The sequence below is a fragment of the Panthera uncia genome, chromosome B4 (genome assembly GCF_023721935.1).
Source record: "Panthera uncia isolate 11264 chromosome B4, Puncia_PCG_1.0, whole genome shotgun sequence".
NCBI lineage: Eukaryota > Metazoa > Chordata > Mammalia > Carnivora > Felidae > Panthera > Panthera uncia.
Window position 1 is genome coordinate 24,328,000 of NC_064809.1, and position 17,368 is coordinate 24,345,367.

A 17,368-nucleotide genomic window follows, 5' to 3' on the forward strand; every position below is an offset into this window, starting at 1 on the left:
TCTCTACTGCTTCACTTACAAGATCTCAACTTTGTTCCTCTTTTGAACTACATTTCCAGTACCGGTCTTCTTTGCTAATTCCTCTTACCTACTACAACGAAATTATGGTCTTTTGATCACACTTGTGATATTTAGTTGCTAGACACAACCTTCCCTCTCCTCAACCCTTCACTTTGTAAGACAACAATAAAGATGTTGGCAAAAAATTAAGTGACCGGGCACCCAAGCGGCTCAGTCAGTTAAGTGTCCGACTTTAGCTCAGGTCATGATCTCACAGTTTGTGGGTTCAAGCCCTGCATCAGGTTCTGTGCCAACAGCTCAGAGCCTGGAGCCTGCTTTGGATTCTGTGTCTCCCTGTCTTCCTGCCCCTCCCCAGCTTGTGCTCTCTCTCTCAAAAATGAATGAACATTAAAAAATATAAAAAAAAAATCAAGTGACAATTAAGGCATTACTTCAAAAAAAAAAAAAAAACAAACAAAAAACAGCAACCAATTTAAGGAAAATACTGTAAGAAGACCACACAGACAAGAAATAATTATGTGTCTATATTGGGAGTGATGAGTTGGGAAATCAGTATGTCTACAAGTTGGTTTTTCCCTAAACTAAAAGATTGGTAGGAAAACAATAAAATAGCAAAAATAATTCACATTTAGAGAATTTGTCTCTCAATTGTTCAAAATAAATGCCTGAGCATGGATTACTTTAGAGTTACTTAGCAGTAACTCTTAAACTGTATCTGGATGTGACAGGATGCTTTATGGCTCTCTCATCAGCTGAACTCACTAAGGAATTCTAAGCCAGTTTAAGATGAACTCAACAAACAGTTGTTGAAACAACTGTTTCTAATCAAAGACTACTCCTGTCATCTGCTTCACTATGTAAATTGTTCATTAAACAAACGAACAAAAATCTGAGGTCATTGGTGCTGAGGATGCTGTTTTTCTGTCTCCACTTATTTTCACTTACTTCGTCCTTTGGGAAGCAAAATTACCCCAGTTGAGAACTGTTCTAAAGTAATTTTCAGAGCTGAGGTTTCAAATGTCTGCACCCTCAGTTTACATAGGATTTTTCTCAAATCTCACTCTTCACAGAGGTCTTTCTGACCACTCTATCTAGAAAATCTCTTGTCAACACTTTGTATCTACTCACTTGCTTTATTTTTCTTTCCAGGACCCACTGCTAGATGGCATTATGTCATGGCTGTATCTGTTTACTTTTTGTCTTTCCACTAGAGAGTAAGTTCTACAAGCACATGAATTTTAGTCTGGTTCATCCCTGGGTGCAGCATTGCCTGGCACCTGAAAGTCACTCTATAGGATTTGTTAAATAAGTGAATAAACTGTTGATCTTATTTGAGGGAGCACCTAGAAGCTGTTGCAAATGACATATTACCAAAGCTCGTTTTTCTAAATACCTTACGTCACATGGAAATGCATCTGAGCACATAACTGAAGACATAACAAACATATATACTTTGTTACAAAAAAGATTTTAAGGCAGGTGACATTAAATCTAATTTGAATCTCAATTGAAGCCAATGGGTTTTTGGTTTCAAAATTGGAATTTAATAACCCCTGCACTGGAAAAAACCATTGAATGGGTCACAAATGTACCAATTTTTCTTATTGGAGACAACCTGGCACCTAATACATTTGCCAGTCAATAATGATATCAGAAATGAAGCAGTATGAAATTACAGAAGATAATTTTGATAAAAAAATATTTTCTGTATTTGTTGATGATTAACTTTATCAGGCTTTAAAAAAATCCTAAGACATTGACAAGATTGTTTTAAGATAATTGTTTGAGATTAATAAAATTCAGTGAGTGGACATCCTAACCTAATGCATTGAATTTTAATGTAGAACAAGGATCTATACAATGTATATATGTATATCTATACAATGTATATCTAGCAGGCAAAAATAAACTGAAGACATTTTTTAAACCCAGTTAGCAGTCAGATTATTTGCAGTGTTGTACTAGAACTTGATATCATTACTACCATTCACCTGAAACAAATCAAGGCTAAGAGTTTATTAACATAAGACCTTACCTTTCATTCCAGCTCTCTTTGTATTATCAATAGTTAGAAGTATTTCTACTGCATTTTGAGCATTATCAGATAACTTTTCTTCACCTTCAGGCCATGGGATATCTACAAATACAAATAGCTTGTTGATCATTGTTCAAATAATACAGAGAGATAAATGCGTCTACCTTAACAGAAACACAATCACCTCTTTTCAGAATATTCTGGAATACTTGTTGTGGTGTTTCATCATTGAAAGGAGGAATTCCTGTTAGAAATTCAAACAAGCAAACTCCAAGTGCCCACCAGTCTACTGCAGGACCTGGAATTTAGGAGGGATTAGTTGAACTTGCAAGCATTTTGTACAAATGTTTCATCAACTAAAACATCAATACATGGATATTTGGAAGAAATCAAGGCATTCATTTCCCTAAGGCTTTCTTCTAGCTTCATAAGGTGCAAAAACTCAAATTACTTTCATTTCAGTAACATGGCAATTACTTTACTTCTCTGTTTTCCAGGAAGTTTAGATTAGCAATTAACACAGCTCATTAAAGAAAAGTTAAAGCTATCTTTTGTCACTTACTAATAACTTCTGATATTCTGAATACTTAACATGTTCTAAATCTAAAGATTACTCTCAAAAATAGAGTACTTGTCAATTTCAAATTGGGGGACAATAACATTTACATGATTCTGTACTCCACTTACTTCACATGGGGGTGAGATGAAGTAGCAACATTTATACTAATTGGAGGACAGCCTGGTTAACAAGGGAAAGCCTTCGTGTTTTAATGTAACCTTACTCCTTTGAAGAACGTAGAGGAACAAATTGGTTTAACAAAAAGATTTCACTTAAACTATGGCTTGCAGTGGTAATTAGGAGATAAGGTTTAATAAATAGGTAAAGCTGATTTCTAAATGAGATCTTTACTGGAAGCATCATTCATATACAAAGATTTTTTTTTAATTTTATTTTTTATTTTTTTAAATTTACATCCAAATTAGTTATCATATAGTGCAGCAATGATTTCAGGAGTAGATTCTTTAGTGCCCCTTACCCATTTAGCCCATCCCCCCTCCACAACCCCTCCAGCAACCCTCCGTTTGTTCTCCATATTTATGAGTCTCTTCTGTTTTGTCCCCCTCCCTGTTTTTATGTTATTTTATATACAAAGATGTTTTAAATGATTATTATAAATATGACCTTATAATCTGGTTTATACTTTTGTTTAGTCCTCTCTGAAAAAGTGTTTCCTAAGCAAAGGTTAATTTCAGTCAAGAAATGAGTATCTTCAATATAAATTTAAAATAGGAATTCTAATCTAGTACTAAATTTGCTTGGAAATTGCTCTTTAAATCCATTTCTCAAAATTCATTATTATGGTTAAGCAACTGCCACCATCCCATTTTCAAACAAGTAGGAAAGCACTGGGGAATCTGCCATTAGGAAAATAATTACATGCATTTAGAGTGCCTTTTTATTGCAAGCCACATAATCCTGTCTTCCCTAAGGAAAAAGTGATGAGAACCATCTATAGGCTTCCATTTCTATAATAATCACTATAAAAACATACAAACCACCTCAGTTAGTAGCTCTTTTAAGCACCGCTGAAAAAGAATTATTCCAACAGATAGTATAACCAAAAAGTAGGGGAGAAGTCAGGGAAAAAAACATATATTTTCATTATTTTACTTAGGTTAGAAATTAGAACCCTTTTCCCAGCTCAGCCAAAATGTACTCAAGTCAAAAACATACATGATTTCTCCATGGATATGTCACACATACCCATATATTTGAGTCAAAGTCTAATAAGATCACATATTATGATAGATACAGCAATTATAATATATACTGCTAGCCAGAGAAATAGAACAAACTTGTTTTACGCTATTGGTTTTCTAATTCGAAACCCACATCTGTAATTTGTACATTTGATATGGTTATACCTTTTTGTTTTCTAATAATAATGGAATTAAATAGTTAAGAAAATTCATGCCCTTTTGGAGGTGCTAATTTTCATATTTTTTATGAAGCCTATTTCCTGGGTGCAATAAGAAAGTCTCCATCTTCACACTCTGCTACTTTTACAAGTTACTTTAAAAATGCATCATGCCTATATTTGCTTTCACAGAGAAGAGCAGTCTCTCTGGATGTCTTACTGCTCAGAAGACAGAATGCAGTTTATTTTTATATTTACTAAGTGAGGCGAAAGGAAAGAAAAAAATTTTTCTCTGCAATGTGATCTAGTTATACTTTGACTGTTCAGTTTAATTTGCTTTGCCATATTACTTTACAGAGAAGTTCACTCACCAGAAGTCTGAAATCCTGCACCAAAGAAAAGAGTAATTAGGTACACTGTATTAAAACTGTATTAAAACTGAGTTCATTCTCACATCATTCATTTGGACTAGATATAAGTATTGTGCCAGATACAAGGGACACAAAGATGAATAAGAAAGATAACTTTTCCCAAGAAGAAAACCTACTCTGGGGAGAGACGAGAATAGATAAATTTGACACGATGTTAAGAGACGTGAAACAAAAATATGCACAAGAAGCTATGGGAAACTCAGCCAGGAGTTCCAAAGTCCTTGATGGAAGGAGAAGACCAGGGAGGACATCAGAGGAGTCTTAGCTGTCCTCAGCACGATGTTTAGAAACAGAGAGGTCAATATAAGAAACAGAATTGCTGTAGTGACTGCCCTTGGGGCCTGCGATTTGGGAAAGAGATATAGTCATTTTTTTTTAAATTATAAATTGCTTTGTATTATTTGCTATTTTAAAAACTGTGGACCAAATTACCTTTATAGGAAATGAAAATCTTAAAATCTATCACTACATAGCTGAGGTAACTAGATCCTCCCACTAAAACAGTGGCAGGATCCTATAAAGCAAACCTTTAAATTTGAAGCTTACCTTCATACCGGATCTTAGATAGAGAAAATGCAGATTACAGGAAATGAGCTGGCAAACCTGTGACTTAGCAATACGGGCACTGTACAAAGTCAGTTAAATGCCCAGAGGAACTTAGTTGCTCTGGCCAGTAATGGGGAATACGGAAGGTCTCTCCTTTCAGCATCACAGAGATTGTTAACAGTGTTAGTTGAGTGCTAACTCAGGAATCCTTCTGAAGTGCTATGTAGAAGGAAAACACAGACTCAAGTGTTAAGAAATTTTCATAAGCTTTTGCAGTGGAGACAAATATAATAACATAGGTAAAATGACATAAGCTGACATTAAACAGTGTATAAAAAAGTGATATAAAAGTGAACAGCTACTTCCCCATAATTGACCAAGGATGCTTTGTGGAAGAGGTAACATTTGAACAGGTGATGAGATGAGACGAAATTTGATGGGAAGATGATGGGGTTCTGGCTTTTCTCAACTAAGGGAAAATACCTGCGCAAGATAAGGAAAAGCTGAAGAAAGATGAGTCTAAGAAGCAGAATGAGAACATAAGGCTTATAATGAGATTCTTTTGAATCTGCTGGCACCTCGATCTTGAACTTCCCACACTCTGGAACTGTGTGTGAGGAATACATTTTTGTTGTTTATAGAAGGAAAAGAAACATCTTTGAGAGATGAGGCTACTACAAGAGCTTAGAGCCTCCAATGCCATGATCAATAATCTGGATTTTATTTTGCAGGTGGGAAGGAGCCACCATGGTTTTTGAAGGAGAGAAGTAGCCTGACCATTTTATGCCTTAAGAGGGAAAATCTGGTGGCAGTGATTATAGACAACAGAATGAAGTTGATGGTCCGTCCAGGAAGAGAGCTAGTAAATTAATGAAAAGGGAAAGAGGAGTTTCTTACAGAGGATAGTGACAGAGATGAAAAAGTGAGAAGCAATTCTGCAGGGACAGTATTGGCTGGATTTACCTGCCTGAATGTAGGGGCAAGGTCTGTGCTATCACGAAGGTGGTGGAATTGAGAGAGGGAACAGAGGAAGAGCAAGCTGGACAAGTCCCATTCTGACATACAGCATGGCCAGTGGAAAGCTGAGTAGGTACTTTGTCCATGTGTCTGCTGCCTAAAGAAAGTCGGATTAGAGCTGGATATTTAGGAAGCATCAGCAAGGACATGAGCACTGAAATCATGGGAGATAGGAGATTAACAGGAAGTAGGTGTAGGGAAAAAAGGGTAAGTAAAGGGCAGGATTGTGAAGAAGAATCTCCATGTTTGGAAGAGCTGAAGAGCAGAGGAGTAGCAACAAAGTAGTGAGAATGAAAAGAAGCCGGTATATCTGACAAGAACAACATCACTGAGGACTGTTAACAACAAAGTGTCAGTGACAGGACTGTTAACAACAAAGTGTCAGTGACAGGCGCCTGACTGGATCAGTCCATAGAGTATGCAACTCTTGACCTCGAGGTTGTAAGTTCAAGCCCCACGTTGGGTGCACAGTTTATTTAAAAATTAAAATCTTAAAAAAAAAAAAAAAGAAACAGTGTCAGTTAAATGGAGGGATAACAGTCAGATTGCCAGAGCAAAAAAATATCAGGCAAAGAAAAGAGGCAACCTTTGAGAAGGGAGATGGTGAGGGGAACAAGGATGGAAATTATTTTCATGCTAAGGAGAAAGGCAACACAGGAATAAAAGTAGAAGGGGTGGAGGGGGCGTGGGGAAGATGAGACAGTTGATCACCAAAGGAACCCAAAGAAAAGGGAAGCAACTGATAATATCAAGAAGGTGCTCACATTATGGACTGAATTATTTCACTCCAAGAAAAGACATGTTGAAGTCTTAGTCCTGAGGTCCTTGGAACGTGCCATTTGGAAATATGGTACTGGCACTTATAATTAGGTAGGTTAAGATGAGCTCATACTGGAGTAGGGTGGGCCCCTAAGCCAATGTGACTAGTGTCCTTATAAAAACACAGCCACGTGACCATGGAGAAACAGGGAGAGCAGCATATGAAGAGGGATGGTTTCAGTGTGGCACCTGCAAGCCAAGGAACACCAAAGACTGCAGGCGAACCACCGGAAGCTAGAAGGGGTGGGGTAGTTCCTTCACACCTCTCGGAGGGTGCATGGTCCTGTCCACACCTTGATTTCACACTTCCAGCTTCCAGAACTGTCAGACAAGAAGTTCCTGTCGTTTTGAACCATCAGTTTGTGGCACTTTGTTACAATGGTCCTAGGAAACCAATATAGTTGGTTCCAGAATGCAGGAAGGAACGTTCTTCAGAGAGCAAAGGGGAAAAAGAGAGGCTAAGTAAAAATGCCATCCTGTCTTCCTAGGCTGCATCCAGAAGACGGCTCATTTCTGGCTTGACCTTGTGGTAAGGGGGGAATAAGTGAAGGTAAGCTCTAATCAGGCTGCCGACTGAAGTTTAGGCCCGACTTTGTATTCCTGAGCCAAAACTGGAACAGACCTAAGAAGACATTTAGAGCGAAGATAATAGAGCAGGTGGACGGTAGGGTTTCTCTGGATCACTGAGACTGAAACAGAAGGCAAAGAACAAATGGCTGCATGTCTTCTTTTACCATAATAAATAAATGCCATATTTATGAGAAAAGAGCATCACATGAGTTCATTTTCTTTTAACTCTCGGCAATCCAAGTACCAAAGAAATTTAAAACAATTTTTCCTCAAAAGAAAACGTAAAGATAGAGAACACTTCAAAAACTCAAGATATGCAAGCCTTACCATGGGCCCTGCCCAGTAACAGCTCAGGTGCAAGGTAGTCTGGGGTTCCAAGAATTCGTCCATCATCCACTGGGGCTGCCCCTCGCCTCACACTCTTTGGAGTTCGGTATGGAGTTCCTGATTTGATCTGATTTGGGGTATGCTAATTTAAAAAGAGTTTAATAGACAATAAATATCTCCATTCCTTTTACAGTGAACAGAATTGCTAAAACAAAAGCAAAGCTAGGCTGTTGGGCATAAGAGATATACTCAAATTCTTGATCAGTTTTGAACAGTCCTGAAAGCTGGTGAAATTCAATAGTTTAGATAACACCAATTATGTCAGTAAGATCAGGATATGCAAGACAGAATGAAAAAATCCACAAGAAAAAAAAAATTTTTTTTAATTTTTTTTCTTAACGTTTATTTATTTTTGAGACAGAGAGAGACAGAGCATGAACGGGGGGGAGGGTCCGAGAGAGAGAGAGACACAGAATCCGAAACAGGCTCCAGGATCTGAGCTGTCAGCACAGAGCCCGATGCGGGGCTCGAACTTACGAGCCATGAGATCATGACCTGAGCTGAAGTCGGATGCCCAAATGACTGAGCCACGCAGGGGCCCCAAGAAAAATTTCTTGATAGCATGGATTAATACAAACTTAAGAACAGTCACTGAGGGACAGTGCAACAAATAGGTCATGATTTCACGGTTTGTGGGTTTGAGCCCCGTGTCGGGTTCTGTGCTGACAGCTTGGAGGCTGACAGCCTACTTCTGGTTCTGTGAGTCGTCTTCTCTATCTGTCCCTCCCCTGCTTACACACTCTCTCTCTGTCTCAAAAATAAGTAAAAAATTAAAAAAGAAAAAAAGATATTGTTATCTCACAAGGACTCTGTGAGACCAGCGGAACAGGTTATCAGCATATTCTACAGACAGATAAACATGCTCTGAGGGAAAGGGACTGCTAAGTCACTAAGTTCTGAATAGGCAACCTGAGTCTTGTGACCCTAATTCAGGGTTTGCACTTTCTATTTTATGATCTCTCTCCAAAGGAAGAAAAAAAAATGAAACTTTGGGTTTAAGATAAAAGTTTAGAAAACACAAACAACATAAGATTGGTAATATATATTTTCAACTTGTTTCTAAAAAGAAAAGAGATTGTCTATGAAGATCCTTAGAAGGCAGCAAGGTAGAGTGGACTCTATATTGTACCTCAGAGTTGCTGTCATCAGGTGAAAATATGTGACTGTAAATATGTAAACATGTGATTGGAAATATGTGATAGTCTAGAGAGCAGATGGAGGAGCTATATTTAAGAATAATAAAATTACTACCAGCTTTACCTTTATGCATCAAAACCTCCAACAATCAATCCATAGATTTCCAATAAGCAGAACAGAATTCTATGGTAAATCTCATACAATCCAGGTGAGAGGCAAGTATCTGGCTTTAATAGTTTGTTATAAAGTCTAAACACAAAGTGTTAAAAAGTTATAACATACCTGATATGGCATATAGGATGTTCCTTTTTGAGTAGGGGTGATAGCCATGGGATATGAATCACTGTAAACACAGGAAATATCCATTGCGTCTAAAGAGGTAATGCTCATTTTGGATGGTTCTGAGTTACTGGATGCATTAATAGGACTGTTAAAACTTCGAAAAGCTACAGCATTTCTTTTAGATACGGTTAATGTTTTCAACATCTCCGAAGATGGAGCTAACATTTTTTGGCTACTGCCTTGGACAGCAGGATTCTCATCACTTTTTGGCAAGGTACTTTCTTGCCAGCTGGGTGATACCGTAAGTAGACCTTCAATGTTTGATTCTTCAAAAGAGGATTCTTTGATGCTTTTATCTGGATCTAAGGACTGCCTTTCTAACGAACTTTCCATTATAGAAATTCCTGGAAAAGATGAATCGGAGTCCATACAAATACTTTTAGAAGCTCTCTCATCATCAGAACATAGAAAACTAGAATTTAAGTGGTCCTTCTTACTATTCTTGTCACAATCTTCATCTAGTTCACACATAAGGTTTTTTGCTATCATTGGGATAGGTGATTTTTCTGGTGTTTGTTGTTTATCAATGAAAGAATTGACCACGTTCTCCTTATTAGCACAGTCATTTTGCTGACCTCTACGTACTGATAGCTTAAGGTCTTGGACTTCAGTTGTTAAGCCTGTCCTTTGATTTATACAACCATCACTCATTTCATTACTCCCCTTAAGCTCTATACAATTTTTTTTATTCTGTATAATATTCTGACAAGGACTAGAGTCAACTAACTCGAAATTTCTTTTAAAACCTCTCTTCCCAAGGTGCTCTTCAGTCATATCACCAGAATCCACAGCCCATGGATCTGACTGATGAAAAGCAGGCTGTGTTTTGTCAGTGGCCATGTTAATGTTATTTATATCCAGTTCTCTTGCTTCCCAAGAAACTTCCCCAGAGAAGCATTTTTTAGCAGGGTTTACACCAGAGTTTCCAGTCGCAGGGATGGTACCACTGTTATGAATGGGAGAAAGGGCTAACTCAAGATCCTTTTTATTGAAACCTTTGGTCTCGATGGCATTGGTAGATTTTGTACACAAAGGCTTTTCTATTATATTCCAACTCATCATTGTAGAGCCCAGTGCATCATCACTTTCCTGAGAGGGAGGAAAAAACACCGTTTTAGTTGTATAAAACTGAGATTCTTGAACCTTTTAAACCTGTTGACTTAGGTGGAATAAATGACCCCATAAACTATTATGCTACCTATTCCCACTTTCCAATGGAACCAAAAAACAATGATAAAAGAAAATTAGAAAACAATATAAACAATTATAGCATGTATTTATATATATTTTGAGTAAAACACTAGTCTAAAATTCAAATTAACTACAGTGTGTATTTATGTAATTTAACATGTATTTGTATATTATTTTGGTCTTCTGTAACACATATTTGATACAAATTATTTAAGTAGGACAAATAGGCAACATTTTCAGGCAAAATTAAGGGAAATTTGAGGCAAAACTGAGGGTAAGATTACATTATGTATATATGTTGCTTGGCAACAGTGGTATAGATGATTCTGTTTTTGAATTATAAAATGCACAGGACTTAAGATATAGTTAATGGAAAATCATAGGCAAAGATTTTGTTAATGTAAACATATATCACTTTGTACAAGTATAATAAAACCAAGCTGACAAAGATGAAGCTAAACTAATAATTTCTAATTAAAACCCCAAAATAACAGGAATTAGAATTCACTGTCAACAAGATGAAATGATCTTGCATTAATAACAAAATACTTTTCGTAAAATCTGTTTGAATTCCAACTATCTGCAAGTGCTCTTGTATGATCAGAGCTTTGCACAAAATATTATAAACTGGTACATGGTATTCAGGAGTTTTACAAGATTACTCAATTACAGTGTATCTTTAGTAAAAAGTACTGCCTGCTTTTGGTATGTGAAAATCAAACTTTATTAACTTACTTAGTAATAATGAGTGCATGATCATGAACAAAAATAACAAAAATCCCTAAATTACAACTCATAGATCTGCAAGATCATCCAATGATTAGCACAGGGTTTATCAGGATTCCCTTGTGGTCCATGGTCACTCTTCTGTTTATAACTTTTTTTTTTCTTTTCTTTTCTTTTTTTTTTTTTTTTTTGAGAGATCGATCAAGGGGGCTAGGGGCAGAGTAAGAAGCAGAAAGGGAATCCCAAGCATGCTCCATGCCCAGTGCAGAGCCTGATGCAGGGATAGATCTCATGACTGGAGAGATCACAACCTAAGCCAAAATCAAGAATCAGATGCTTAACCAACTGAGCCGCTCAGATACCCCTCTCTGTTCATAACTTGAGAAAGACTGCTATAATCTAATCACTGCATTCCCCAAGTATGCAGAAGTGGGAGGAAGAAGGTAAACCTGTGTATAGTTTGAAATATTATACAATATACTTTCTTGAATAGGAAGAGGTGAATTAACAGTATTAGGAATGGAAATCTGTTTATCCTGTAGCATATATTATCTATAGAGCAGCCTAGAAGAGGAGATTGAGAAAAATAATTTGACCTTACTTCTAGAATACAAATATCCAATAATGAAGAAAACTATATTACTGAGAATAAGGGACAAATACAATCTAAATTATTTACTCAAATTGAAGATTTATTCTTTGTTTATTATCATTATTCTAATCTAACATTATTTCATCTGTACTCTATGAAGGATACTTTATTATAATTTAAAACTTTAGTATCTCTCAGCTTTAATATATTGGCTTTAATGGCTTAAAAAAGGCAAGAACAGAAATATATACATGAAGTAAAATAATTTTAAGTGACTCCATTCACTTAGCAAACAATCTCCTTAGAATAAATACTTTTTTTTTTTTTTTTTTTTGAGAGAGAGAGAGAGAGAGAGAGAGCACGAACAGGGGAGAGGGGCAGAGGGAGAGAGAGAATTCTAAGAGGTTCCATGCTCAGTATGGAGCTAGATGTGGGGCTTGATCCCACGACCCTGGGATCATGATCTGAGCTGAAATCAAGAGTGAGATGCTCAGCAGACTGAGCCAACCAGGCGCCCCTAAAATAAATACTCTCTTTTTTTTTCAATATATGAAATTTATTGTCAAGTTGGTTTCCATACAACACCCAGTGCTCATCCCAAAAGGTGCCCTCCTCAATACCCAAATAAATACTCTTAAAGGCACACCTGCATTACCTTTGTGGTCTAAAAGTTATTTCTGATCCAGAAGAGTTACCATTCCACTAAATGAGAAATTGGCAGAAAACAGTGTAGAAGGAAGTAATATAAGTTTTAAAATAAGACTTAAAAAAAAAAAAAAGTGCAACAAACTAGTCATGGTAGGGAATTAAAACAGAAAAAGAAGCCCATCTAGATGCCTATGAGCCAAACATTTACTATCAATTGCCTACAAACTTGTTATATATTATTAATCATGAATAATTCCACACTTGAATGAGAAGTGAAATATTTAAAAATAATTTGAAAGAATATACAGGAAAATGAAGACTACTTTGACTGCTGTTCATGTAACAGTTTCATTTCCTTACAGAATTTACATGAAAAAGTGTAAGGCATCTCTATCATCAATGGGACGTACAAAACTGGCTTGGGTTCAGATAAATGGCACTCTCACCTGGCAATCCTTTTCCCATGTGGGACTGCTGTGGCACTCAGACTCCACACTGGACGCAAAGGTGTGAGACTGGCTGCTGGCACTTGACGTAGCCAGCCTTCTCCTGGATTGCAGGAGATTGGAAGTTAGGCACTTCACAGGCATCCCAGGATTGGCAGCAACTGTTTCAAGACCTACAGGGAAGAGAAAATATTGAATCTTATGTCACAGCTTTCTGAGTTCCTCACTGAACTTGAAACTTTTCAGAAAATTAGGCAGAGTATTAAGTACGGCACACCAGAACTCTTTTTGTATAAACATTATCCAAACCACAAGGATGGCTCAGGTGTTTTTTGGCACACAAGTACCAATCAATGTTTAAGGGGAAAAAAACCCCTCAATATTCACAAGTGAAAATCAGGACAAAAGAATTAAGTTGTAATTAGGAGGAAATCCATTTTGAATATCCATTATCCAATTTGAAACTCTTCTTGATAAAGAGCATTACTGATGTTCTATATCCAGGTATGATTTAAGATTGGAATGTGACTAAATTTACTCAGTTCAATTTGTATTTAATTAAATGAGGTTTATGTGCTTCCAAGTATGAATTACACACATCCATAAGGGATTTTCTTTTAATACTACTGGGTACAACAAGTAACAGTGAACTAGCTGACAGCAAACCAGTACAAGAAAGCAGCATCCTCTACATGACACGTGCTCCTTATTTATATAATGATGCTAAATTTGTGGTTCCTTAATTTATAATGAGACATGATAAGCAATTACGCTTTTATTATATGTGCATACACGGATTTTCTATGTATATAAAAAGATATATATTATATATACATGTGTACACACACACACACACACACACACACACACACATATCTTGTTTTCTCTTTCCCAAAGAGGGTGAACATGACAAGTAAATTCTTACAGTTTTTTGATTTAACAAATCTTGGCACCTTAAAACTAGAAGTTGAATTTCAATGTCCATCTAAAACAACTGTATTTTTGGTACATAAACCCCCTCAATGAAACTCCTGAAACTCCTTGGACCCTGACCTTGATATTTGACTAAACTGCTCAGCTGCCTTTCCTCAGAAATGTGGGAATTTGTGTCTACCCCAATGCCAAGTGCATACTGTGTATTTGCTAATGAGTTCTTTCTGGATCACTGATATGATCAGACCATTCCTTTCTCTGGAACTCTTGATGACTCCCTGTTTCTACAGCTTAAATTCTAGGTCCCCTGTAATGATACTTGGTCCTTCCCATCTATCTGCTAAGTTTCCTTTCCCATTGCATGTGCTTCTTCATTCTCACATAGCGCATTTACTCCCCATTATCTGAAGATGGAATACTTCCAAGTGTCCGTGCCTTTGCTCATGCCTCTATCTGAAATGCCCTTTTCCAATATACTTGGAGCTATTGCTATATCTTTATTGAAAACCCATTCCTGATTTTTCCGGTTAGCACTTAACACTTTCTGTGTTGCATCACAGTATCCTTCTTACGGATTTTATTTTATAGGATTGCTATTGTTATCCCTTTGTATCTATAATCAACCAAACTTACAAGTTCTTTTGAGGCAAGGAATTCTCTTACTCATCTTGATATCCACTCAGTGACCAGCACGGTGCCTTGCCCCGATCTAGTTCTGACTAGAGTAAGAAACGACTAAGGGAAAAGCAATTATTTTCACTTCAAAATAAGGCTATAGTAACATTGGCATATTCTGTATTTTAGTAGTTTTGTGCTTATCAAAGCTATAAATATATATTTTCAGCCATTTTGATTTCCACAGAAGTGATTTTGACAGAAGAAACAAGATTCCATGAATTTGGAAGAAAGGGTCAGTGGACAGAAAATTGTGTTTGCAATCAGGACTTGGCTAGCCCACTTACTAGTGTGTAATTAAACATTTTCAAACATTAGCTTTGTCATTTTTAAGTGAGATATCCTAGATATGTAAAGATTTGAGGACCAAATTCAAAATGAGGCAACATCCATGAAAACATGTATTCCCAAGATGAAGAACATGAGTGCAGAGAACTAAAACATCCAGTGTTGCTAAGTTATAGAAGGTAAAGTTAAGTGCAATAAAATGCCCCATTCTCTTCCTCTACTACTTTTTATTGTGTGCTAATGAAAAAATGTTATCTTTGCTTCAACTATTTTATTTCAAAATCTTTTGAAAATCATTTTATAAAGACACACAATATTACAGGTACTACATCTTGTTTATGTAAGATTTCCAATGACCCAGTACAGTGAAATTTACCTGAAAATCATTCTAATACTATGCTAATTGATGAATATCTCGTTAGCTAGATAATTTATCCTGTTGACTTAAAGATCTGCAATAGGGGCACCTGGCTGGCTCAGTCAGTAGAGCATGTGACTCTTGATCTCAGTGTTAAGTTCCAGCCCTATGTTGGGTGTAGAGATTACTTAAAATCTTCATTAAAAAAAAAAAAAAATATATATATATATATTTATATATATATATTTATATATATATTTATATATATATTTATATATATATTTATATATATATTTATATATATATGACAATTTGTCATATATATATATTCAATCAGATATATTCAATATATATATTCAATATATATATTCAATCATATATATTCATATATATGATTCATATATATGAATTCATATATTCATATATTCATATATTCATATATATGAATTCAATATATATTCAATCAGATATATTCAATATATATATTCAATATATATATTCAATCAGAAATGGCATTAACATGAGGAAATATAGGAATGCCCCAGCCTGTTCAAGAATTTGCATTTCAAACTCATATTGGAAATTAAAAAATTTAAAAACATGTTGTTCCTCAAAAGACACACTTAATGGAATAAATTACCTTTTCTTTTATACTCACATGAGTTTAGTAGTTTGCTACAATAAGGAGTAGTATCCTTGTGATCTACAGACATAGGACAAATTAGTCCTTGAGAAAGCTGTGATGTTTCAGATACATGGGTTGAAAGAATATTTGCAGAGTCTTTGTTTTTTTCTGCAACTGGTGTGTACTATTAAAGAGAGAAAAAAAAAAAAACAAATGCTAAGATATATCTCCACAAAAACACCACCTAAATACATAGACTGTTATACCACCTAAGTAGATTAAATTTATTTTGATCAGGGGCACCTGGGTGGCTCAGTTGGTACAGCATCTGACTTCGGCTCAGGTCATGATCTCATAGCACATGAGTTCCAGCCCCACGTCTGTCTGTGTGCCAACAGTTCAGGGCCTGGAGCCTGCTTCGGATTCTGTGTCTCCCTCTCTCTGCCCCTCCCCCACTCATGCTCTGTCTCTCTCTCTCTCAGAAATCAATAATAAACATTAAAAAAATAAAAGAAATAAATTTATTTTGATCATTTATTAAAAAAAAAAATTTAAAACTTTAAATGGGCATGTTATATGAGTTTTTTCTAATTAAGTACTTACAAATCCCAAAGAGCTGATGAGAGATAACACCTGTCCTGGGGTTCTTGAATAATCTTGTCTAGGTTTAGCCATTGATGGTGTTGTAAGGATATCCATCATATTGATATCTATGTATGGAAAAAAAAGTATATGAAATTCTTTAAAAACTTCAATGTCACTGACTTACTAGTCAATAATCATCTCTTCTGAACTTTGTTGCCCTTTCCACATTATTAACATTATCTATAAAATTAACTTGAGTAAGATGAACATATCCAGTGAAGCCACCATGCTGTAAACATATACAACCAAGCAGACAGAGAAAGACTAATACTGTATGATCTCTCTTATATATGGAATCTTAAGAAAACAAAACAAAACCAAGCTCACAGATACAGAGAACAGATTGGTGGATGCCACAGGCAGAGGCAGGGGGTAGAAGAAATGGATGAAGGGGGTCAAATACAAAATTTTAAGAGATAAATATTTATTAAAAAAAAAAAAAGCGGGGCACCTGGGTGGCTCAGTTGGTTAAGCAATTGACTTGATTTCAGCTCAGGTCATGATCTCACTATTTTTGAGATCGAGCCCTATGGTCAGGCTCCATGACACTCAGAGCCTGCTTGGGATTCTCTCTCCTTCTCTCTGCCCCTCTACCCGCTCACTTTCTTTCTCTCAAAAATATAACACTAAAAAAAAAAAAAAAAAGCAAGTGCTTGAAATCATTACAATTTGATAGAACAGAGTCTTGCGCTGAAATGAATAGTACACCCAAATTAGGAGTCACCGAGGTGCCTGGGTGGCTCAGTCAGTTAAACATCCTACTTTGGCTCAGGTCTTGATCTCACAGCTTGGGGTAAGTTCGAGCCCTGCATTGGGCTCTCTGCTGTCAGCACAGAGCCTGCTTCAGATCCTCTGTCCCCCTCACTCTCTGCCCCTCCCTTCATTCTCATTCTCTCTCTCAAAAACAAACATAAAAAAAAAAGGAGTACTCAGTCACTAAACAAGAGTATTATCTAACTGGCAACAGGCACTCTTCTATGAGACTTTTTTTTTTTTTTTTTTTTTTTGGGGGGGGGG

General features: G+C 36.3%; 1 protein-coding gene across 1 annotated transcript in view; it reads right to left on the minus strand.

Moving 5' to 3' along the window:
• The window catches only part of MASTL (microtubule associated serine/threonine kinase like), a 37,287-nt gene that overhangs the window by 2,055 nt on the left and 17,864 nt on the right, over nucleotides 1-17,368 (minus strand). The window contains exons 5-11 of the mRNA XM_049624747.1: nucleotides 16,310-16,416; nucleotides 15,740-15,890; nucleotides 12,828-13,000; nucleotides 9,165-10,313; nucleotides 7,686-7,827; nucleotides 2,241-2,354; nucleotides 2,057-2,158 (exon numbers count right to left, since the gene is read on the minus strand). Of these exons, the coding sequence (XP_049480704.1) occupies nucleotides 2,057-2,158; nucleotides 2,241-2,354; nucleotides 7,686-7,827; nucleotides 9,165-10,313; nucleotides 12,828-13,000; nucleotides 15,740-15,890; nucleotides 16,310-16,416 (1,938 nt within the window). The remainder of the gene's footprint in view (nucleotides 1-2,056; nucleotides 2,159-2,240; nucleotides 2,355-7,685; nucleotides 7,828-9,164; nucleotides 10,314-12,827; nucleotides 13,001-15,739; nucleotides 15,891-16,309; nucleotides 16,417-17,368) is intronic.